This window comes from Argentina silus (assembly GCF_951799395.1).
Source record: "Argentina silus genome assembly, chromosome: 2".
Lineage (NCBI taxonomy): Eukaryota > Metazoa > Chordata > Actinopteri > Argentiniformes > Argentinidae > Argentina > Argentina silus.
The window spans coordinates 26,239,948-26,264,329 of NC_139656.1; the positions used below are offsets into that span (position 1 = coordinate 26,239,948).

General features: G+C 46.2%; 2 protein-coding genes across 3 annotated transcripts in view; both read left to right on the forward strand.

Annotated features, from left to right (window-relative positions):
• nrip1b (nuclear receptor interacting protein 1b) overlaps positions 1 to 15,164 on the forward strand; it is a 27,137-nt gene extending 11,973 nt beyond the window's left edge. For both annotated transcript variants that reach the window (XM_083697237.1, XM_083697238.1), the window contains one exon: positions 8,707 to 15,164. In XM_083697237.1, the coding sequence (XP_083553363.1) occupies positions 9,178 to 12,879 (3,702 nt within the window). In that variant the 5' untranslated portion in view covers positions 8,707 to 9,177 and the 3' untranslated portion in view covers positions 12,880 to 15,164. The remainder of the gene's footprint in view (positions 1 to 8,706) is intronic.
• Positions 15,165 to 19,635: 4,471 nt separating this feature from the next.
• On the forward strand, positions 19,636 to 23,560 carry LOC310801279 (arsenite methyltransferase-like; the record flags this gene model as incomplete). Its single annotated transcript, XM_083665273.1, has 10 exons — positions 19,636 to 19,665; positions 19,802 to 19,932; positions 20,203 to 20,353; positions 20,450 to 20,586; positions 20,775 to 20,844; positions 21,360 to 21,441; positions 21,982 to 22,113; positions 22,356 to 22,498; positions 22,862 to 22,984; positions 23,450 to 23,560. 10 exons carry the CDS (start codon positions 19,636 to 19,638, stop codon positions 23,558 to 23,560), a joined length of 1,110 nt encoding a protein of 369 aa, XP_083521399.1.
• Positions 23,561 to 24,382: the final 822 nt, after the last annotated feature.

The window sequence follows — 24,382 nt, forward strand, 5'->3', positions numbered from 1 at the left end:
GGGAAGGACCCATTGATCCTAGTGGAAACAGTACCTTAGACTTGCTTCAAAAACATGTTTAAGAAGCTATAATGCTGAAACTACTCAAGTAAATAAGCACCCTCAGAAAGAATCAATTCCTTTTTCACTGGTCCCTATATATGTTTGACCCATCTGCGAGCATAACATCTGTGGATACAGAGTGAAAAAGTCTCTCTTTGGAAGAACATGTCACTAAGCGGTCAGCATGACATCTATTCTGAGGCCCTTCCTGAACTGTACTTTCTTCTCAGACAGGATTTACCGGATAAGTGTCCCTCGTTCTTGTGACGCAACCTGTTTGAACACTAACCCCTCAAAGCTGGATTTGAAGCTCTGCTGAACCCAGATGACCTTTGACACATGAGGCATTAGAAACGAAGAGTGGAAACACACACTTGTTTACGAAAGCAGACCGTGCCGCATCCCCCCCCCCCCCGTCTAATAATCTCACCTGTTTGCCATCCAACTGGCGGTGCACCATTTTGACTCTTTCTTTTGATTAAACGGAAAAGCATTTAGACTAAACAATCAATAAGCGCAGTCGTGAGTCCTGATTCGTTCAGGCATAAATCTTCCTGGGGCTGGCATACAGTCCTATTCTGTATCATTTTTGCTGATTAGTTTAACCATGACTCAAAACAGATGTGTTTTGGAGATGATGAATTATCCAATTAGGGGATATTTGTCACCCATTTGATATGTGCTGTACTCAGGGACGCCGAGGAGCGATACTCTGTCTGGTGGGACCCCACATATCCAGTCTTTCTGGGTACACACACACACACACACACACTGGCATGGCTGCTGGGAGTGATGGTTTAGACAGATGCACTGGGTGTCATGTGAACAACCTCCCACCTCCTCCAACCAGGGAAAACGGCCAGGACACTCACTCATCTCTCTTTCCCTGGTACACAACCTCCCACCTCCTCCAACCATCTCTCTTTCCCTGGTACACAACCTCCCACCTCCTCCAACCATCTCTCTTTCCCTGGTACACAACCTCCCACCTCCTCCAACCATCTCTCTTTCCCTAGTACACAACCGCAGTCTCTCCTTTATCATTTTGTCACATCTGTAGGCTATTGATAGAGAAGGAGGGAGAGGGGACTGGTTGAAATGTCACACCCTGCCTGCCTCATTGAAAATCTTTAGTTAGAATAGAATGGTGTGCAGACACATATTAAACTTCCAGACTATACTGGCCTTCCAGACTATACTGGACTATACTGGCCTTCCAGACTATACTGGACTATACTGGCCTTCCAGACTATTCTGGCCTTCCAGACTATACTGGACTATACTGGCCTTCCAGACTATACTAGACTATTCTGGCCTTCCAGACTATACTAGACTATTCTGGCCTTCCAGACTATACTAGACTATTCTGGCCTTCCAGACTATACTGGACTATACTGGCCTTCCCCTTCTCACATGTTGACAAACTAACATGGCTCCCACTATACATGGCTGCACTGTAGTTGCCCCCCTACCCTTTCAAAACAATACTACATGAACACAGACACACACAGCTGAAGGGGTTCATAGATGCCCGCCCCCCCCCCCCCCCCCCCCCTCCCTTTTCAGTGTCTGTGGACAGTGGGCTGATTCTGCAGCCTCCCTCCCTCCCTGCTCTTCTCTCTCTCTCTCTCCCCCGCTCTGCTGTGCTGTGCTGGGCTGTGTGTGTGACAGCTGCCTAATTGGGCATTCTCCCCTCGTCGGGGCGCCTGCCTCTCCTCTCTCCTCCAGCCTGGGCCGGGGCTGCTGACGAATGGCAGCGGATTACAGATGAGGACACGGTGACCTGCGCGACCTTGCCGCGCAGCCGCGGGGGAGGGGGGGAGGGAGGGGAGGTGTGGGGTGGGGGAGAAGGGGGGGGGGGGGTGCGCGCCACAGAGGGGTTGAGAGGGGGTGGGGCGAGGGCCGAGCGGCATCGGGTCACTGGAGGATGAGGTCATGAGAAGGTGGAGACTCTGCCAGGTGGCCGCGCGGGGCAGATGACAGAGTGTCACATGACAGTGGCCCCATGTCAGTATGTCAAGGGCACGGGCCCCGTTGGCACGACCACTGCGGCATTTTCTACTTTATTTATATATTTATTTACTCCCTCCCTCCACTCGTTCACTTTTTATATATTTATCAGGCTTCCGGCTCTGTTCGGATACGGTCGGGCAAAGGAGATGGCAGGTCCCTGAGTGTGGTGAATTTTAATTTCTAAGCCTGTCCCTCCCTCCACACCCACTCCTAACCCCCTCCCCCCCACCCCTCCCCTCCCCTCAACCCCACCCCCCTGCTGTGCGTGTGAGACTGCCAAGGTGAGGTTGCGTCCTCTTGTTAAGAGCGATTAATGGCACTCGTTATGTACATAATGAAATATCCCTGCTGATGCATAGGGTGGCGTTCTCTCTCTCTCTCTCTCTCTCTCCCTCCTATCTCTCCACGGCTGTGTGTGTGTGTGTCTACAGCACTGAGGACGATCTGTTTCAGCCTCAAGGCAGCCTGGGTATCTGTTTGATATGGTGTAGAGAGAGACCCCCCTCGTAAGCCATGTCTGTAAATGAAAACGAATTGGAATTAAGGTCCTGTCAATTCATGGTTGACTTTGTCCCTATTCATTTGGAATGCACACAACCCTGTGCAGCGCAGTACGTGACATGTGTTCAAAGAGATAGAGGAGTGGTTCACCAATAGGTTCCAGTTTGACTGGAGGTGTAAATTTAGATCTAATCTTGTTGTGTGTGCTTTCTTTTATAGCATGAGATTGCTCTCTTGCACCAGCTTTTACGTTGACCTCGTTGTGTGGTTTTGTGTGTGTGTGTGTGTGTTAGTAGGGCGAGACACTGCTGGGCTGCTACAGGTTTTATATTGACCTTGTTGTGTAGGGTGTGTGTGTAGTGTGTATTGTGTGTGTGTGTGTGCTGCTATTCAGTGCCCGAGTCAAGCTGTGCGAGCTCTTTAATCCCACGCCCTGGTGCACGTAGGCTTGATTAGTGGCAGCAGTTATCTGTGCAGAAGACAGCACGCCCTCCTTTAGCATTTGGTCAGGTCTGGGGCACAGAGGGGTGTCAAGTCATGAGAAAGGTGAGCGAGGAAGGAGAAAGAGAGAGGGAAAGACGAAGGGGGGGGGGGGGGGGGGGGGAGGGAAGGAAGGAAGGAAGGAAGGAGGGAGGGAGGGAGGGAGGGAGGGAGGGAAAAGGGGCCTGATTAGTATTCCAAAGGAGCACTCCTGCCAGTAGAGCAAATTGATTACTGCACTTTACCTGTATCAGCCTCCACAGCTAAGGATGACAAGGTAGGGGAGCATGATGTGTGTCTGTGTTCGCCTCACAATCAGAGTAGACTTGTGTAAGCGCGTTGCTTAGCGTAGCATTCTCTGCTTTTGAATCTCTCTGCTATATTTACCTCTCAATAGCCTAGTGGCTGTTTCCCCCCCCATCCTCTTCCATTACAACAAAGTGATGCAGTGTTCAGCGCTGGCTTCCTCTCCCTCTGTCAGACCTAATGGTCACTGGCTGACTGGGAAACGACAGTCATGCTACTTGCACATCCCCTAATGATTTCCTGATCTCAAGGGCTCGTACAGAAACAATGAAAAACAAACCGCTCCACATTTTCAGGCGTTTTGTCTTGACACTGCATTGTTCAGTGTTTTACTTGTTAGGCTACTTGACCATACTGTGGGTGCGTTAGCCAATTAGACCTTGGAGTGTGGAGGCGGGTGAGTGTCGCCATGGCCGACCCTGCCCCATGTGATCCAAGCTTTCTTAGGTGAAGGAGTTCAAGGTGATCCTGGACGTATTGGCATATGCTCCCCGCTGCCCTGCCAATTGGATTGGTGCTGCCAGAGATTTTCTCCCAAAAGGTTACACATAATCATTTTATCCTTTAGTGGGTTAAGTGCACTTAATTGATTGAAGAGATTCGTTTAATTGTGTGACTTTGTATGGGGATTGCATTCTTCATTATAACCGAGGGGGAAAAGGAGATGAGCGGAAAGGCTATTTGGATGAGTCTGAGGAAATGACCCACTATCGCCTATTGTACCCAGATTTTGCCCCGCCGATGCCATTCTCAGAGCTCACTGAGCAGACATTAGAATGATTTAAAAACTCCTGCAGAAGTAGGTCAATGGAGGCATTATTAATGGTGAAATGATAGCAGGGAGATGTCCTCTCTTTTCTGTCACTTAGTCTTGTGTCACGGGCCATCTCTTTTCCCAAACCATCCCAAATCACTCAGACCACAATGAGGCCGACTTTTTTAACCCAATAAAGAGAAATGCTGCTGACTCATAGAGAGCTATTTAGGACGTATGCCAAGGATATTATGGAAATGATTTGTGGAAGGCCAATGTTTTTTAACTTGGTTTAGCCAGTGTTCTGGGCAGCCTCATACTGGGGCAGGTGACTTCAATGGGAATGTGGCCTATATTCCCTCAGCCATCATCCCCAGTCTGCTTCAGATACCTTCAAAGGGCCAGATCTGTTATCTGGCACCATGGCCATGGGGCAATCAGCTGTTATGACTTCCACCAATCCGTGTTAAGCTCAGCTGAAGCATTTGCTAATGGAGAATGTGTGTTGCTTTAGGGCGGGACAAAAAAAGCATTTTGAATAGACGATGTTAGTTGAGATTACCTTGGAGCCCAATAGAAATGAATTGGTCTACAGATTGATACTGGCTACGGCTCATTAAGAAAGTGTGTGTGTGTGTGTGTGTGTGTGTGTGTGTGTGTGTGTGTGTGTGTGTGTGTGTGTGTGTGTTAATCAGCACACTAATCCCAGCTCTCTCAGGAAATAGCCCTTGGGTGGGTCCTCCAACCGCCACACAAATATTTACTATGGACCCAAACATTGTTATAGGCTCGTTGTGCTAGCCTGGCTTTGCTACCCTGGGTGAGGTGGGGGGACCGTTCCATTCCAGGTCTGGCTCCCAGGGTGCAGGGGGGGGGAAAAGAGTGATATCATCCAGGGTCATTTGGGTTCGGCTGTGTCCTCGGCAGTCTGCTGGCCTCTGAATCGCTTAGATGACTCATCAATGTGCATGAATTCTTTTCTCTCCCCTGGAACTCTGTGTACTGATGAGTACAGAAGTTAAATCCCACTCTCGTCAAGGCCAGACACAGGCCAAGAACTCAGGATCTCTGTTCACGTTTGTCAGAGCCCATGGTATTAGTGTCACCAGAAAATGTTCATCTGTTAGGTGGAGTATGGTTCTTCCAGCTGATTGTGTGTGTTAATGTGTGGAGGAGGTGCAGCTTTGCTTTCTTTTCATATTTGTGTTAGGTGCGTGTGAGTGTTCGCATGTGGGCGTGTGTGCAATATGCATGAGTTGTTTGGTCAATGTATCCTTAGAATTGGGTCAGAGTGCCCTAGTTTGTGTGTGTCTCTGTGTGTGTCTCTGTGTGTGTCTCTGTGTGTGTCTCTGTGTGTGTCTCTGTGTGTGTGTGTGTTCCAATGTCATTTTGGCCTGATTGACTTATCTCTAAAACATGTTTTCATTCTTGTCTCTCCCGCTGTTCAGTAGCCTGTTATTCTCTTGTTTACCTCTCCCAAGGTGAGAGAGCTTTTCATTTGACTTTCCTACCGTGTGTAAGTTCACTTTTGGCGGGTTTGAACAATTGCATTTGGTCAGGTAGCTTGCGTTTTGTCTTATTTAATCAGAGACATATTGAATTTACAAATGGTGTTCACGCTGCATGTGTAAGTGAGCTACCCTGTTGAGTATGTGCAGCAGGCTGGGCTCCAGATTACATGATATAATAGTGTTTAGGCATCGCCTCTCCTTTTAAATTCCTTTAACCTTGACTCCCCTTTAATGCACGGAGAACACATCTGCCAGGCTGGTGTCAGACATTAGTGATACACACCACTCGGGCGGCATTGTCACTTTTTATTAACGCCCTGAGCTTTGCATGGACACCAGCTGTTGCGTCAAGTGGAAAGCCTCGGCGGCGTGAATGACCTTGACTTTAACTGCCGCTCCTGTGGCTCTTCCCCTTTTTTAATTATTTTGTTTTGACTCATACATTTTAAATGGCTTAAATGGATTACCATTCCTGACAATGAAGGTCATTTAGGAACTCTCATTTTGAGGGGTGGCTGGTCGGGGATGTTTGCGATTAATCTGGCGCCCAACGTGAGGGGAATTGAAGGTCAGACTTGCATAATCCCTGACATCTGCATGGGGTCGTATTCACGCCAGTTTTCTGGTAATTCCACATAGGAAATAGCAGATAGTGCAGTGACCTTCCCGTTCCCGGTGTCTCGGAGTGAGAAGAGAGCGACTGTGGATGATAAAGCTCTCGTCTCCACCGCCGCCCTCCCTTTCGCCTGTGGCCACTGTAGTAAAAATCACTTTAGAATGCGTTTGGGTGTCATTGTGTGACATTGTCAAAGATAATGGATAATCACCACGGTAACTCGGGAGAGAGAGGCTCATTGGCCCTCGTGTCTCGCCATGGGGGAGGGGTCAGGCTTTTGGGGGCCACCAATGAGGTGTCATGTTAACAGATGTGTAAGGTCATTTTCAATATGTACACCAGGCGAGATAATGTAATAGTAATACACACGTATCTCCTGGCCTGAAAGGAGGAATGTGTAGGGGGGGGGGGGGGAGGTTGTGCTTCAGTGGCTGGCTTCAGAGGACAGGCGTCATATATTAAGGTCATTTATTTGTTCACAGGGCACAGATGTAAGCAGCAAATTGTTTCCTGCCTCTTTAATTCCAGGGCCTTTTCACCTCAACTTTGTCATCGCTTCTGTTTTCCTAGAGTTCAGGATAAGTGCTCCAGCCCATCATTGAGGCTAACACCTAGATTTAAGTACATTGAATGCAGTAACATGGATAACAATAGTCTCCCTAGGTCTTCACAGACCTTGTAACATTCTGTTACTTCTTTTTTTTCAGTGTAGTAGAAATAATCATGAATGTCATGGTGGGTTAAACACAAGGTCAATAAAAATCTGTCAGGGCTCTGAACTGTATTTAACATGTTGACATTATGCAGAACTGTGCCCTTTTTTTTTGAGACAGAAAGTAGTGAAAGCACACACAAGTCTTCTAAACTAACTTGACCGTAAACATTTGTTAACGTTTACTGACACCATACAACACCATAACACGTCCCTTTATTTAAATTAAGTTAAGCTTCCTGGCGGGAAAATAGACCTAATCCTGCCATCTCAGATTAGCAGGACAGCAGACGTCAGATGGTCCACCAGGTTGGCTTTTGTTGTTGTCAGATTTGGGTCAGCAGCTTAAAGATGGCCTTGAACTGTAATGGACGCTGATGGGGCCAATCTCTATGAAGTCATGTCTTAAGTTGGCCGGACGTGTTCCCTAATATGTGGAGTTTTGTAGAAGAGCTGATTGTGGACAAGGTTTTGAAGACTGACTTGAAATGGCACGACGCTTGTTTGTGTTTCCTCCATCACAGGTTTAAGTCAGTTAGGCTGAGGTGATCAATGTAAATCCTCCGACTAATCCCTGCTCATTTTCAAGGTGGCATTAAAGGTCGCACCTTGTTGCCCTTTCAGTCATGCCAACCTATGGACCTCCGCCATCCAGGGAGATGGATTACAGTTCAATTATAGGCACGCTGTTGTATTCCTTGACTGAGGTTGGTTCATTCCCTGTATTATTTAGGTTAGACCACATTGACGACCTCCAGTCATAATCAAGGGCTTCTGTCCTGTTGTGTGACCCTGTATGTAGTCCACTCAGCGAATGCCAAAGGTGGGACAGCATCAGGGAAAGACATTCGCCGGCAGCTGAACCGAGGTGGAAACTCTGTATTAATTAACCTTTATGGGACGTGTCCCTGACTGTCGGAGGTGTCCTGTGTCTCTATGGATACCAAGCTGACAGGGTTCAGACCAGAGGGCTCTGAGGGCAGAGCTGCTGGCACTGTCAAGGCATCCGGCAGGACGGTCGCCTGTGTGTCAGTGTCCGGCACTCCTGACAGTGTGACAGGCGCACCTGACAGCATTACTAACCAAACCACTGTCACTGCTTTTTTGTAAACAGGGCTCATGTCAATTCAGTTCAGGATATCTTGATTTAAGCTTTTTACTGTCATTAACAATGAGAACTGAGATGATGCTGACCCACATCTTTGATCAAAACAAGATCAACTAGTGCAGGTGATCTAAAGGCGCATGTGTCCATGTACTCTATAGGCAGCACTGTGGCACAGGTGGGAGTGCATTAATTCAGTCAGTCTAGTGTGTGTGTCTGTCTGTGTGTGGTGGGTGGCAACAGCTGTGTGAGAATGGAGCCAGGGTTGTGTGAGATGCTGCTCAAGTGCATAAGGGGTGGGGGGATAATCCACTGAAATGACAAGCTGCATAAGAAATGATTCCCAGCTCTCACAGACCCTTCACTTTTGAAAGACAGCAGAGACACGTTGCAACAAGGCGCTTACGGCTCAAGACCTGAATGTTTTCGAGGTAGTGGGCTTGAATTTTCAATTTGAATCACATCAGGCCTAATCTACATTTGTCGTTGGTTCGGGTGGTGGGTGGGGGGTCGGGGGCGGGCACAGTGAGTGGGAGCTGTGTGCAGTCAAACTGAAATGTTGCTAAGTAACAGGGATGGCGGACAGGGTGTTGACATGAATGTGATGTTGTGCCGTGCAAATCCCTGCTTCTCACGCTGCGTTTCTTCTCTCTCTCGTTCCCATAGGTCCCCCGTCTGAGATCAGGAGAGCGGAAAGGCGCCACCCAGAGAACCGCCCCCGGGCCTCCCGACAGACATCCATGGGCTCTCAAACATCCACGGCCATGGAATGCGTCAACATCACTGTGGTGAAATCCCGCTGACTCCTCACTCGCTGCTCACATAAGCCTGGACCCGGGCATTCTGGGAGCATCCGGTGTTCACAGGCACACAGGAATGCCAGGGAGAGGACTGGCTAGCCCTGAAATGGCTCCAATCATGCCCACAGTTTCAGTGTTGTAGAGGCTTATTTTCCAGAGGGATTACATTGAGCCTGTGGATTTCCCCCCGCACCCACCCCCCAAACCCCCTGGAGACACCCGCCCATGGGCATCCTCTCTTATTATCAGTATTTGGAGGTACATATCCCTGATGACCTGATGGACATATTTTCCCAGTAGCCGTGCTGAACCATACGAGGGAATCCTAATATTGAACATGACTCATGGGGAGGAGCCTGGCCCTGAGACACACACGGATTCAGCTGTTCTAACTTATCTGGAAGGTTTACTGATGCATCCCGTGGCAGCTGGGCCTGGGGCCACGGCAACGAGGAGATCAGAGGCTGCCCACGGCAACCAGGAGCAGGTCAACAAGGTGGCCCGGCCCTTCCAGCTGCCCAGCCATGGCCCTACGGCTCCCAAGGCTGGGAACGGGCCCTCGCTGGGGGTTTCGCAGCACTTGAAAAAGGCCCGGCTGCTTCGCTCCGGGGACTGGAATGAACCGGGGACCCAGAGGCTGAGCTCACCCCCAGTGGAGCTGAACGGCCAGGGGGGAGGAGGAGGGGGAGGTCAGAACGGGGCCATTGAGGGCTCTCCTCATGCAGGGGAGAGCACGCTGCTGGCCTCTCTGCTCCAGTCCTTTAGCTCACGGCTGCAGAGCGTCGCCATGTCACAGCAGTCCACCAAACCTCCCAGCAGCTCCCCGCCCGCAGAGGCCCCGCCTGCAGACAAGGAGCAGCTGCCCTGCTACGGCACGGCCTCCAGCCGCCTCAAGGGCCTGATGAGGAAGAGCAAGCTGCAGAACCACAGCAGCACGCCTTACAGCCGGCGAGGCCACAGCCAGGACCGGCCCTCTGAGTCCCCCCGCTCGGTACAGAGCAGCAGCCCTCCCTCTGCCCCCGCCGCCACTGATGCTGTGTCCTGTGCAGAGCGCCTAAAGGCTGTGGCCAACATGGTGAAGATCCGCTCCAGCCCAGTGCCCTCACCCAAGCCCAGCGTGGCCTGCAGTCAGCTGGCCCTGCTGCTCTCCAGCGAAGCCCACCTGCAGCAGTACTCGCGGGAGCATGCGCTCAAAGCCCAGCTCTCCGGCCGCTCAGCCAGCGAGAGGTTGGCCGCCATGGCAACGCAACAGACCCAGGACAAGAGGCCGCCCAGCGTGGGAGAGGCTCTGCCCGGAGCCCCAGACGTGCTAAGCTCCTTAACTGCCCAAAACGGCACGACAACACTCCCCCGACTGGCACTGAATTCCAGCCAGCGGAGCCCCTCCCTGCTGCAGGCTCAGAACTCCCCCCGCCCAACCCCTCCTCCTCCTCCTCCACCACCGCCACCCCTGCCCCATATCCAGGGCCAACCTCCCAGGGAGAAGCGGAGCTTTGACTCGCGCCCCGTCAGACCCCCCCAGACCTGCAGCAGCCTCCTCCTGCTGCTCCTCAACAACCACAACAACCAGAGGCAGCTGACCAAGAACGGGCACCTGGAGGACGACTGCGGGGTCCTTCCCCCCAGCCGCGGCTCCTCTGTCACCTCAGACAGTGAGTGCTCCATCCAGGAGAAGAGCCTGGCCAAAGAGAGCAGTGATGCCGAGAGCTCCTACTCCAGCTGCTCTCCCATTGACCTCTCTATGAGGAGCAGAGCCAACGCCCCAGAGACTGGGCCTAAATCCACTTCTGCTGCTTACTCCTCCTCCTCTACCACTGTTTTCTCCTCTGCCCCCACTGCTTTCTCCTCTCCCTCTACTGCCTTTTCCCCCTCCACTTCTTTTTCATCCCCCTCTAATGCTCTTTCCTCCTCTACTGCCTTCTCCTCTTCCTCCACTGCTTTCTCCTCTTCTGCTACTACTTTTTCCTCCTCCACTGCTTTTTCTTCCTCCTCTACGGCTCTGTCCTCTTCATCCACTGCTTTCTCCTCAACCTCCTCCTCCACCACCTCCTTAGACAAACTGACTGAATCCCTGATAAACAAGTGGAAGCCGGAGCCTTCCGGGCCAAAGGTCCCCCAGGGCAGGGAGATTGAAACGAGCCCAGACCTTAAATCCCACCCCAAGGTCACTCTCATGCAGCTCCTTCTGGAGCGCAGAAATAACGAGAAGGTAAACAAAATTGTTGTTAATCCAGATTTGCCACATGACTCAACCCTTTCCAGCATGTCACGGGGCCCACTTAAGGTACTGGCCCCCTGGGAGGAGAGCAGGATACAGAGCCCTCTGGACCGGCCAGGGCCACCACCAGGCCTGCCCCACTACTCCCTTAGCCGAGACCCATCCCCATACTCCTACCCCTCTCCCCACGTCCAGTCCAGCCCACTGGATTTGTGTAAGTCTAAAACCTACCCCACTGAGAAAGCCTCTGAGCCTGCCTTCAGCGCCAGTAAACTGTTACAGAACCTGGCCCAGTGTGGCAATGCCTCGCCCTCCCCGCCCATGGCTCCTAGCAAAGGGCCCAGCCAGGAGCTTGAGGTGGGTAGGCCTCTGGCCCTCCTGGAGAGGCTTAATGCCCCCATCCAGAGGAACACAACCACCCCCCTCTCAGACGGTCCTTCGGGCAGCGGCACTCCGTTCGGGTGCCGGGAGGCATCGCCTCCTTCCTCTCAGATTGAGAACCTCCTGGAGAGGCGCACCGTGCTGCAGCTCCTGCTGGGTACAGGCTCGACCACGGCCGCATCCAGCCGTAAAGACAGGTCCACTGGGAGACGAAGTGTTGAGGCGGCGGGGGGCTGTTTTGAGAAGCCCCTTGGCACCTCTGTCATCTGTGACAGCTCCAACGGGCCTTCAGCAGACGTCAAGGTCAAAACTGAACCCGGGGAGGAGGTTGGCCTGTCCCCTGCCGTGTCTGAGGATGTGACAAGCAGAAAGAGACGGGGCGGGTATGAGAGGCACAGCCCCCTCTCTGATCCCCAGCAGGACCTAAAAACAGAGCCCCGGCCCGCAGAGGTCATTGCTAAATATGGCCTCCTCAGCCAGCTCCTAAAACAGCAGAGTGCTACCTACTACACCAGCGCACAGGCAGACCCCCGCCCCGGCCCGGTGAAGGAGGAGCAGAGAGAGTACCAGGGGCTCAACCCTAAAAAGAGAAGGCTCTGCCCCGAGCTGGCCGAGAGCCTGAACAATGGCAATCCACAGAGGGCAGTGTACGGTGAAGGCGGCAGCAGCAGCAGCAGCAGCCTGGTGTCTGTTACACAGGAGGAACCTGACCACCTGGTGCTCAGAAGCCCAAAGGAGGAAGAGGCCCAGACCAGGAGCCCCCAGAGTGAGGTCCTCCCCAGAGAGAGCCGGGGCTTCAACGTGCTTAAACAACTGCTCCTCTCCGACAACTGCCTGAAGGAGATGTCCCAACCCCGGGGGGCACCCAGCCCCTCTGTCCTGCAGGCCAATGGAAAAGCCAACGGAAGCATCCTCAATCAGCCAGGCTACAATCACGACCTCCTCAACCTGCCCTGGCACCCCCATGCCTCCCTCAGCTCAGGGCCCACCACCCACCCCAGACCCCTGCCCACCCCCCCGGCCGGAGACTGTACCCGCCGCTCTCCCTGGGGGCACCTCACGGCCCCACGCCAAGACTCTCCCAAACGGGACCCCCCTACCCCTGTCAAAAGAGAAGCGGAGAGCCCGGTGCGGTGGGGACGGGAGGAGGAGGAGGAGGAGGAGGAGGGTTGCGACTCCAGCCCGGACTCCCCTCGGCTGACCCGCTCCAACCCCATCCTGTACTACATGCTGCAGAAGGGCAGTGCTCAGCTGAGGAGGGAGACTAGGGACCAGGCGGAGGGGACCCACACCCACTCAGGGGTGAAAGTGAAGGAGGAGCCGTGCGCTGACGTGCACGCCTATGACCACAGACTGAGCTCCACCCAGCACTCCCCTCCCTACAGTGACAAGCACAGCCAAAAGAGCGAGCGGCTGAGCGAATCCTCTGACAAATGGTAGTTTTGTGAGAGACATTTAAGAACTACAAAAAAAGGACAAAGGGGGAAAAGATTATGTATGATGTTTCTTTTTTTTCCTTTTTTTTACTGACTTGCCAAATTCATTTGTAGTTTGATGAGAAGAAATAAAAGCAAATAATGAAAGAGTGAGGATTTTGAATTGGAAGAACAGAGCAAATGAAGTCAAGGCATATTTTCATTACTGTATCATACTTGTAGATTATTGGGGTTACAGAATGACTTACACAAAATTAGGTAATAAATTGTCAAAGTTTAACATTGCCCACTGGTGATATCCATAGCGTATATTTCCCATTTTCAACTGAATGAGTCCATCATTCAAAGACATTGTCTGGTTTTACTCCTATGATTTGTGTCTGTATGCACACACATTACTATTCTGTGTCCTCTTTGTTGCCAGCTGTAAAACATTTATGAATAACATTTCCAGCTACATTTATTATTGATGACTCCAAAAATGTTAGCACTCTGAGTCTGTTCACTGCATATTTATTTATTTCTCCATCAGGGTTTTGAAATAGACAGAGACCACCAATTTTAGACCAGATCCTAAATAAATTCATACTAGGGCAAGCACAGCAGTACGTTAAAAAGTACATGTTTTTTTTTTTTTTAGAGGAAGACCTTGAGAACATTGTTTGCAATCAAATCTGTTGAGGTAGCCACCTGGAATTCCACTTTGTATGAGGGCCCTGTGTTGAATGCTACTGTATCTTTTCCTCAAGAATTTTGATTATCAGTGAGTCGGCTCAAGTGGTCACAATTCATTGCATTTTGCTTTGGTCTGAAATGAACTTGTTGGGGCTATATTTTGACAGTGCAAATGCAGGATGGTGTTGTCCTAATACATCTCCTTACTATTCGGAACAGAGGTTATTGTGGAACCTTGACGAGACTGTCTGTGGGAACATTTTTGGCTGCAGTACTGTATGTGTGGGTGGCATTGGTTATGTACAGGTTTTTGGAACAACAGTTTGCAAGTATCTGCATTAACTGTTACATTCCAAACCTGTATACAATTAGCACAGCTTCCTCACACATTATACATAAACTAATCAATATTTTAAAATCAATGCCATGCCAATATTCTGAAATAATATGGTCATTTGATATTGAACCCTGAGTTTGCACTGTCAAAGTTTGATTCTTGGTGTCCTAAAAAGAATATGTTTATGGCATGTAATGAAAAATGTCAGTGTTGTTATCCGTTGAGAATTTGACAGTTTGTGAAGTTTATTTTGTGTTTCTTGATTCTTGTGCTTCATGGACACCTTTTTATTTTCTTGGCGGTTTCTTAGCTCATAATGTCAAAAGAATTGCATGGAAATAAAGAGAAAACCGCAGGTACATAAAGCAGGATATGATGTGAACCTGCCACCCAATAATCATGGAGACATATTTTGGTGTCTTTTGAGGGCTTGTCTGATCTCTAGCTCCTTATTTTGATTGTACTGTATTTTTTCAGTTTCACAGTTTCAGTTTCACACACTGCGTTATCCATTTAGTCTTACATTGTAATCTTTTTTAATACATATACATATGAAGTACATGTTTCTTCTATTATTAATACATTTTCACAATGGTTAAATATATTTGTGTAAATAGTACTTTCATTATGAAAGATAACTATTTTGTATTGTTGAAGAAAAAGATATTACCCTAGTTTTTAATGCCCTGAAATGTAAATACGAATTCTATGCGTAATAGTGTACATACAATGGCAGAGGATGCTATGCCCATTTTTTTGGTTGGTTTGTTCTTTGCATGTGTCTCTATGTGGTAAATGATAATCTATCCTGCGCCGTGTTGTGTAATAATGTCTGACTCTCCTCACTGCTGCCTGTTGCATGCAGACGCATGGGAACTACCTATGTATCCCTACTGGTGATGGGGGAAAATGTCAAGTCTTAAAATAGGTATTTTTATCACAGAGAGAGGGTCATTTAGAACATGAACAGTCCCTAAATAACCACAGACTGTTGAGCAAGTGGATAAAACGTGTGAAAAAAAACGTGCATTGAATATTTTTGTGATTTTCTTTTCTGTTACTGGTTAACAGAGCTCGAACAGAGCTCGGGGTTTTAGTGGAGGTATGACGTACAATCATAGACTTGCATTGTGCATCTGAGAAATACATTTGTAGCAAAAAAAAATGTTTCATTTTTCCATGTGACAACCTGAAACATTTCTTTCTTCTTTTTTTTTCTGTTTTCATTTTTGGTGTTCATTTGCACTGATATCTCAAAAATAAAGTACTAAAATGCTTGACTGAGTTTGTCTCCGTTTCTTATTTCTTTATTCACCGTTCACCTAGCTACAGAAGCATTCTGATCCACCTCCCATCATGTTTAGGAGTTGAGATTTCTGGTTGACTTGTTGTTCCTCATGGCCTCAGACGTGGAATGTCCCTTCATTTGAAGTCTTCCTCTACACCACTCTCTGAAGGTCTGAGTCCTCCTCTACACCACTCTCTGAAGGTCTGAGTCCGTGTGTGGTTTAGCTTCGTCATTCATGTGCCATTCTGTTGAGCCAGAGCAGAAGACGTCATGTATTTTCCCCCAAAACACTGGTTCAGAGTTGGCTGTTGTTCACTACCCTGCCGCATCTTAACAAAGGCAGGAAAGACATTGAAAAGAGGGAGGACACGTCATGAGGGTCAGCAGATGTTCCCCGGATGCATGCACCATGGTATGCCTTTGAAAGTGCAACCCCCACATCTCTGTTCTCAGACCAAAATAGATGACATTATATTACCATACAAACACCTACATACAAAGTCTAGTTTTTTCCGACTTCCTGATAATTACATTCATGAAGCTCTTCTCTAGTATAGAAAAACAGCCTTTAGTAATTGAGAGACTTCCAAAGGTGAGGGGAAGTTCAAGCCAAACTTTCTTTGCCCTGGGTTTGAATGTGAAGTCTAGTAAGCGAACAGTCGGGTTTTTGTCTGCAATGCATTTTTGAAATCCAGCACAGTTCCTCAGCCCTGACTTCCCCTTTATTTAATCCTCCCCATGACTGACTGCACTCTCTTTAAACTCTCAGTAACCTTTCCCCTGAGTGAACTTCTCCATCCCAAGATCCTTATCAAGCATGAACCGCCAATAACCCCTCAATTTCCTCTGACTGCCAAAACAGCGGCAAACATAAAGGAGTGAGTCACAAGTTTAGACTGAGGTCAAGGTGTAAAATTTGACAATCGTCTGTTTGTCTGTGGTTCTCCCTTTGATTTCCTGACCTCGACATGGGGCCGAAAGGATGTGAATGCAGCACAGCAGGTCACCAATGATTCAAATTGAGTCAAAGGAAGTCACAGAACTGGCATTTCATACAGGCCTCCAAAGCAATTTCCTGCCATGGTAGATTCAGATGTTTGTTTTCAGTCAACCCTTGAAACTTAGCTATGAGCATTAACCATTTATCTGTACAGCCTCTCATCAACAAGAGTGTACATAAACTGATAAACTTCTATTGAAATACAGAACTGGCGATATACAATATCCCAGTGAGTTGCGAAAGCCTCTATGCTAGTCATAAAAAACATGGTTTAATTTTGTTATCCTATTGGGCAGCATGTTTTGTTGATTCACATGGAGGCCATACAGTGCTGACACTTGTCTTTTGTCATGGTGATTCGACTGATGAATATCCTCACAGATGTTAAATCACCCTTGCTCATACAAGTGTTTGAACTTTGAGCACATGGTTTGACCTCAAATGTTATGTAAATACACACACACACACACACACACACACACACACACACACACACATACATACAAACACACTCATGCACTCCCCATGGAGAAGTGCAATTAGCATTTTATGGGTCATGTGACCTCATTGGGACTGGACTGTAAGAAGCTCTTCCTGAGGAGGCCTTCTGCAGACTGAGTAAACAATGATACACTTAAGAATATTTAGGGTGAAATACAATACAGATGGTTCTCTAAAATGATACAATTTGAATGCTATGATGGCTGGAAAACTTTGGTAAGCAGACATTTAAGACAGCCAACTTGAATACACAAAGTAAAATCAAACAATTAAGTGAAAATGAAAGGAGGTTAAAATTAGTTTATTTTTCCTCCCTTACCAGTTTCCCAACAGGCATTGGCTTTTGAAGATGTACCTCTTGTGAAGTTTGTGTCTTACCCTCCAGGGTCGTGACCTTATGCCTCCCCTTGCCCTGACCGCCCTCTGTTTCCCGGCACAGGATCAAGTGTTGCCCTGCAGCTGTGAACCCCCCTCTGCTTCATGACCCCATTCTTCAAAGGGCCTCCGTAAATATGACAACTGGCAGCATGAGTTTAGCTCTCTCTTTTAATCACACCTGATAGCCTTTTGACCCCCTCTGCTCCCTGGGCCTCTCTGTGGGGCCGCATAAATGTTTGGCTAATTATTCCATGTCATAAATGAGTAATTATCTTGATGTGCAGAGCTTTAAGATGAAGCCTTGGCTACTGTAATAGTTACAATTGAATAGGTTGTACCAGGTCTCTCTTGCAAAAGATATTATATTGCAATAAAAGAAACCTGGATAAATAAAGATTAAATGAAAATGGTTGAAAGTCATTGGAGCAAAAACTATAGTCAACGGTACTATACAGACTTAAGGGCCAAAACAACTATCAGCAAATGAGGTGCCACTATCGCATTCACACTGTCTCCACAAATGTCCCCGCCAGTGATGATATTTCAGGGTTTTTCTGAAAAAAGCGTATTTCTGATGTTTTTGGCATGCACATGTTTGCTTCTCTCCTCGGATTTAGTAGCCTGCCCACAGAATCGTGTGTGGGAGATATGAAACGCAAGGATGTGGTTAGAAGGGTTAGTGAAAAGAGTGCCATGCAAGGCCAGCGGTGGTGCGTGTGCAAATAGAGGTACTATATTTAAGATCCATTTACTACATGTATAGTTGAGAGTGCACCAAAATGCAGTTTCTAGCTGTTGAGTTGGAAAATAAATCTCTTGAAGAAGGGTTCCTCCTGAACCCCTAAATGGGTTGTGCATGACCTCTGTAAAAAGAAATGGACCCTGCTTACAGACCTGCACAGATGGAATGAACAGTCCATTTACCAAGACACTGGGGTTTACTTTGTCAAAGAAACTAGACTCAAGGACACAAGGTTAAATATGGACATTTTGTATAGCCTGCATATTGATGGTCAAGTGAATAGATGTAAACAGAGTGAATGAAATATTTATGATGCATAAGAGCCCCTGCAGTCCACACAGTGCAGCCTGTCCATTTGAGGGATCTTGGCTGACATTGAAAGAACATGGCTGACATCTGCAGTGTCAGACAAGCACAAGGGTAAATGTTTTACAAACTGGCCGGGGAGAGCTAGTGGTGTCAATCTCCTGTCTGCTAATGTCTTCGTCTCATGAAGCTACTTCAATTCCTTTACATGCACTCTCACTAAAATCATCTTTTTATAGACATTCTTACAAATGCACTCAATCATTTCTAAAGATTTTCTATGGAAATCTACAATCCTCCAAGCCAAATTGAACACAGAAGAATCTAACTTAGCCAGAACAGTGATATGGTTGCTTCACTGTGGCTATGTCCTCTTTATCCTAACTATAAACCTAAAAAACAAAACAATAGATGATTAATTCATTTGAATTTCAGTTCATCTTGAGGAAATGTGTTTTCTTGTGGTTGTCTGTGTGTTCCACCACTCATGACAACATTGTGTTGATCTCTGGGGTCATGAACTTTCAGAGTAAATATTTCTCAAAACCCCACTCGTATGAGAAAGGGCGGTTCAGTGTCAACAGGTCTTGCTGAGACCAGATTGAGATGTGAACTCTGTGCTGTGGGGTCCAAGGGCCATTTAGGGGAAACATGCCAAATTTAACTCTGTTGGGTTGCTAATCTTCAGTTCCATGGTTGAAGGGACAGTGACCAAACATTACTGCGTTTGGCATTCAGAGGTGATTTTGAGGCATCTTCAGCTCACATAACTCACATATTTCTGTCATTAAGCATTGGACTGTAAGATGTCCAAAAACAATTATGTGTGGGACATGAGGTGACAGGACACAAATACAGAACATAACATTTACTCCTAATACAAAGTGACTCAGGAGGAACATTAAGTATAGTTTATTCAGTGTTTTAAAAAGTAAAGCCCCAAAACAATATCAATGCAGAAAACACTCAAATATAGGATGAAATAATCAATGAAAAACATAAACCATAGTTTGTTTCATAATATTCACAGGGTTAAGTGGTAAAGGTTTCAAAGTCCAAACGTCTGGTAACATCAGGTTTGGATGGTGTTTACTGGACATAGGACTTTGCAGGATGCCCTTTGTCCAAACAATGCTGGCTTTAACTAGTTCATTCATTCATCTGTCATAAAATCAATACTCACCTTACCCTCAGATCTCAATAAATGCAGAGATGGGAAGAGGGACGTCAACATTGAAGAGGTCTTTCTAGCAAAGGTAAGCAGTGTCATTTAGTCAGATCTGCTACCAGCTACTGTATACTTTGATGAAAATAGCATTGTTACTGTTCAGTATGTGAGCTAACATATACAGTAAATTACAGAAATGGTAGGATGTGTACACAGTATATCTTTATTAATCAGTAGCTGAAAATCCTGTCGGATTGGCTTGCCATGTGTGCAGAAGTGTAGACTATACTTTTTGTGACTTTTTGTGTGAAAGATAAAACATTGTTTTTGGCAGCAGTCTAAGGGCAAATAGTTATCAATACAACATGGCAACCTTGGTGCATGAATACGTTCAGGTACAGTATGCTATTTTCTTTCCTTGTTAACATACTATGATTACAGTGATGTGTCCCTGATGTACCTGATCTTTGAATGTCTGAATCAGACATCCTGATTTCTCACTGTGACACTGTGATATCTTCTTCACTACAGCGATACTATGTGTCTCGTCTGGAGATTAAGGATGAACTAAAGACCAGTGCCTCATGTATGGTACCATCCACTCCGATAGCCCAGAGCGCATTTGATGCACTTCAGCTAATCCATCCCACAGTCTGCAAAAAGTACAGTATGCAAAGTCCATTGACAATTTCTTCTCAACATTTTCTGTGCTAGGTTTCCAATTTGGAAAATAGTATTCACTGCTAGCCATACCAATCAAAATCAATGCTTTAGCCTCTATTAAAAAAAGTAAACTTCAGTATTATCTCTTCTTTGTCTTTCTTTATAAAAATCCTAATTTTACTGTCCTCATGCTACTGTATGCCCCGATAATCTTGATTGATCTATTGCTTCATGTGTTCATCATCATGAAGGGTGCTCCTGTGTTGTAGGTACTCTGGCTGTGGTCTAGTGGTTCCTGAGAAGCTGGAGGGCTGCAAGGTGCTGGACCTGGGCAGTGGCTCCGGCAGGGACTGCTTCATCCTCAGCAGAATGGTGGGCCGGAGTGGCCATGTCATCGGCATCGACATGACAGAGGAACTGGTGCAGTGATAAGAGTTCCACAACATTTCAGCACTGTAACTAATGTGTTGCTCCAAAAGAGACGCTAATGATATTCATACTATGTCCTTCACCCAGATCCTGGCATCACGTAAATACATCTGCTACCATAAAGAGAAGTATGGTTATGAGAAGCCCAACACCATATTCGTGCAGGGGTATATGGAGAGACTGGATGAGGCGGGGATACAAAGTGGCTCCTTAGATGTCCTAGTGTGAGTAGAGCTGTACATGCAACACTCTTCAAATGACACTCCCTCTTTCAGCTAAGAGTCTAGGGGAAAGGCCTTATCTTTTACTGTTTATTTGCTGATTGACTCAGCGATTGATTTCTCAATTTGTCCACTGATTGGTTACCTGACGGATTCCCAGATGTCCTGACTGATGTCTCTCCTGCTTCTAGGTCAAACTGTGTGATATGTTTGTGTCCAGACAAGAGAGCTGTTCTCAGGGAGGCCTTCCGAGTGCTCAAGGTAACCTTCACACTCTCTGGTGGTCAGCCAATATTTCAGCATGCGCACATAAAAGTATAAAATATTGATTAAGTAGCAGTGCTGAAAATTGGAAACGAGATTGTGTGATTTACAATGCTACTTGATTTACAAAGTGGCATCATTTTCATGAATCATTTGCTTTTCCTCATTTTTCTTGGTAGTACTGTATGTGATGCTGAAATTATGTAACCTGCACTTTGAAATCAGATACGATATTGCCATCTGCTGGACAAACAATAAATCTTTGCTCATACTGTATGGGGGTATGATTTTACTATTGTAAATCACTTATTTCATGATGACTGTCAGCAAATTAATCACCTAAATAAAACAAAGCATTTCTACAATTTCTATGTCAATTATAGAAAAGCTTTTGTTGCGGAAGACTAAAAGACTAATTCCTAATTTTCACGAGATCTTGAGATCTTAAGTTTTGTTGACTTAAAATGCTTCCATAATGTCAAATGGAAATGTGATACTGTATGTATTTACAGGAGGGGGGTGAATTGTATTTTAGTGACATATATTCCAACAAGGCTGTTCCTGAGCATTTAAAACATGACCCAGTTCTGTGGGGTAAGAGTGCTCGGATATCTATCTATCTATCTATCTATCTATCTATCTATCTATCTATCTATCTATCTATCTCTCTCTCTCTCTCTCTCTCTCTCTCTCTCTCTCTGTCTGTCTGTCTGTCTGTCTATCTATCTATCTATCTATCTATCTATCTATCTAACTATCTATCTATCTATCTATCTATCTATCTATCTATCTATCTATCTATCTATCTATCTATCTATCTATCTATCTATCTATCTAACTCACTAAGTATCTAACTATCTATCTATATTGAATAAAAATGGGCAGATCTGAATGTCTATGTACGCCATCTGACAGGAATAATTAGGCTGCAAATGGGACCATTGCAAATGTAAAGATCCTTTTTACAACTTGTAACAAACCCCTATGATGTTGAGCCAATGGGAGAACACTGCCCTAGTTACATTAAATTATCAACAACACAGGGGTGGGATGCAGTGGCGGTGGGGGTGGGGGTGGGGGCTGGATGAGGGACAGGGGAATTCTCAATAATGTAATCTTTCTGTTTTTTTAAAGGAGAGGGTATGAGTGGTGCCCTCTACTGGCTAGACCTGATCTCTTTGGTGCACGAAATGGGCTTCAGTATTCCTTACCTGGTCACTGCAAGGCATATTATAGTCCACAACAGTGAGCTAAAGAAGAAAGCAAGTAAGACTGCTTGGTTAGCAAACCGGATATTTTGTTTCCAAATGGCCATGTCTGCATCTCATGAATAGAACTACGATATGAAACTATAAGCGTCTATTCAGTTGCCATGATTAGACTACTTCTGTATGTCCTCTATCATACAATATGTAATCTTTCTTATGAACTTGGATGATTCTATGATAACAATTTCAACCCATTAGGAACTATTAGATGAAAACATATGGATTTTTTGTTTCCCACAGTTGACATCACATATGCCTCTGCAACTTACCGCCTCTTCAAGTTACCCAAAAATAGAAAGTACAGCAATGCTGTGGTGGCTTACAAAGGAACAGTCCCTGATCATCCTGACCATCTCAAGTTTGACACAATACATTGTTTTGAGGTGTGTGTCCAATGAAGGAGAAAATTCATTTTCACTGACAGCATGCAAGACACTGGAATAAAGTGACATACTCTAAAGCACGCAAACATAAACGTAAAGTGCTCACACCAAACACCCATAAACACACACAGACACACACACACACACACACACACACACACACACACACACACACACACACACACACACACACACACACACACACACACACACACACACACACACAATCACAGGCAAAAGAAAGGTATCCATCCCCCCTGCTAGATATGGCATGTACTGTATATATGAAATGTATATATCTTGGTCAATGATGTTTCTTCTAAACTACTTCTGATGGGCTTTGTCTCTGCATGACCCTTGTAGAGAGACATTGAGGTAACAGTGGATGCAGACATGGCGGCTGTGCTTCAGCACTCCAGATTCTCCTGTGACTTCTCCATCCAAAGCACGGACAAGCCAGTGCCAAGCCCAACATGTGTCTCACAGGTAGACTGTAGTGTCATTCAGTATTGTTGTACCAGCCCATATCAAAAACCATTTTGCATTTGGGCTTAAATGAACTATGGGTGTATTCTCTCCCATCATACACATACTATACTATTTTACAGTAGCCTACATTTTTTAAGTAGTTATACTAAGACATTCTATCAATCAGTGATTCACAAATCGCCTTTATATTCCTGTATCTGAAATGGCTAAAATCCTTTCTGATAAGTAGCACAATATTGTTGGCCACCTGATACCCATCTCTCAGCTACAGTACCTCACACAGGTGACCTTCATCCCACTCAGAAGGTCACACCGCAACTTTGAGCAAGAGGCTTACCATACAGCTCAGCCCACTCAATGTCTCAAAAGCCCTACTACTGATGTATTCATCTGCAAGCACCAGCCGCTAACTCTCTCTCTCTCTCTGTCTTGCATCCCTCTCTCATGTAATGTGTTTTTCAGAGCTGCAACCTTAACCCTTTCCTGCTTGCCGATAAGCTCAATCACTGTTCAAAGCCTTCCACCAAGATTGGGAAAACAGGCGACTTTGAAGATCCAACCAGTGGAATATAGGACAGCACCAACTGATGGCAAAAAGACAAAATGATTTCTTCATGAAAATGAACTGTATTGACACCAGTGAACTGCCACCTAAATATTGTTTTCTTATAATTTTTACAGATTTTTCTGATTATGTACAAATATAATTGGCTATGTTTAATATCTATTCATGTCTTTGCAGGTGGACTCATGTACAAATTAGGAAAGTTGGGTATGTAAAGTGCGATAGTCCCTCTGCTTTGACCAAAAGAACACTACCCTAAGGTCTCTGTAATGAATGATGAGAATCATCTTTGCTTTCTTAAGTTTTGGGGAGAAGTTCATGTGTTGTCTAACAATATTGTTACTACTTTGCGAAGTTCATCCTCAGACCAGAAGCATTTGAGAAAGAATCAATTATGTCAAGTACTTTGAGGATTTGCTTTGTTCTTCAGAAACAATGTTATGTCATCTGCCCGTTGTGAAATCCTTATCTCTCTCCCAAAAATGGATATACCATTAACCTCTGGGTCTTTGAAGATGCTTAACGATAACAATTCAACAACTATCAAAAAGAGGAAGGGGAAATTGGGCACCCTTGTCACACACCCCTTTTGATGAAAAATATATTTGAAGTATTCAAATGTAGAATCACAGAGCTGTTGATGTCCTTATAAAGCATTTTGACAATCTTCAAACAATTTCCGCCAAAACCAAATTGCTCTAACGCATGAAATAAGAACTGATGCTCTATAGTGTTGAATGCCTTGTAAAAATCTAGAAAGAGGAAAAGAGTCTCAGAGTCTATATAATGTGCATGATTAAAAATATCCAGAAGATTTGTCTGACTTTGGG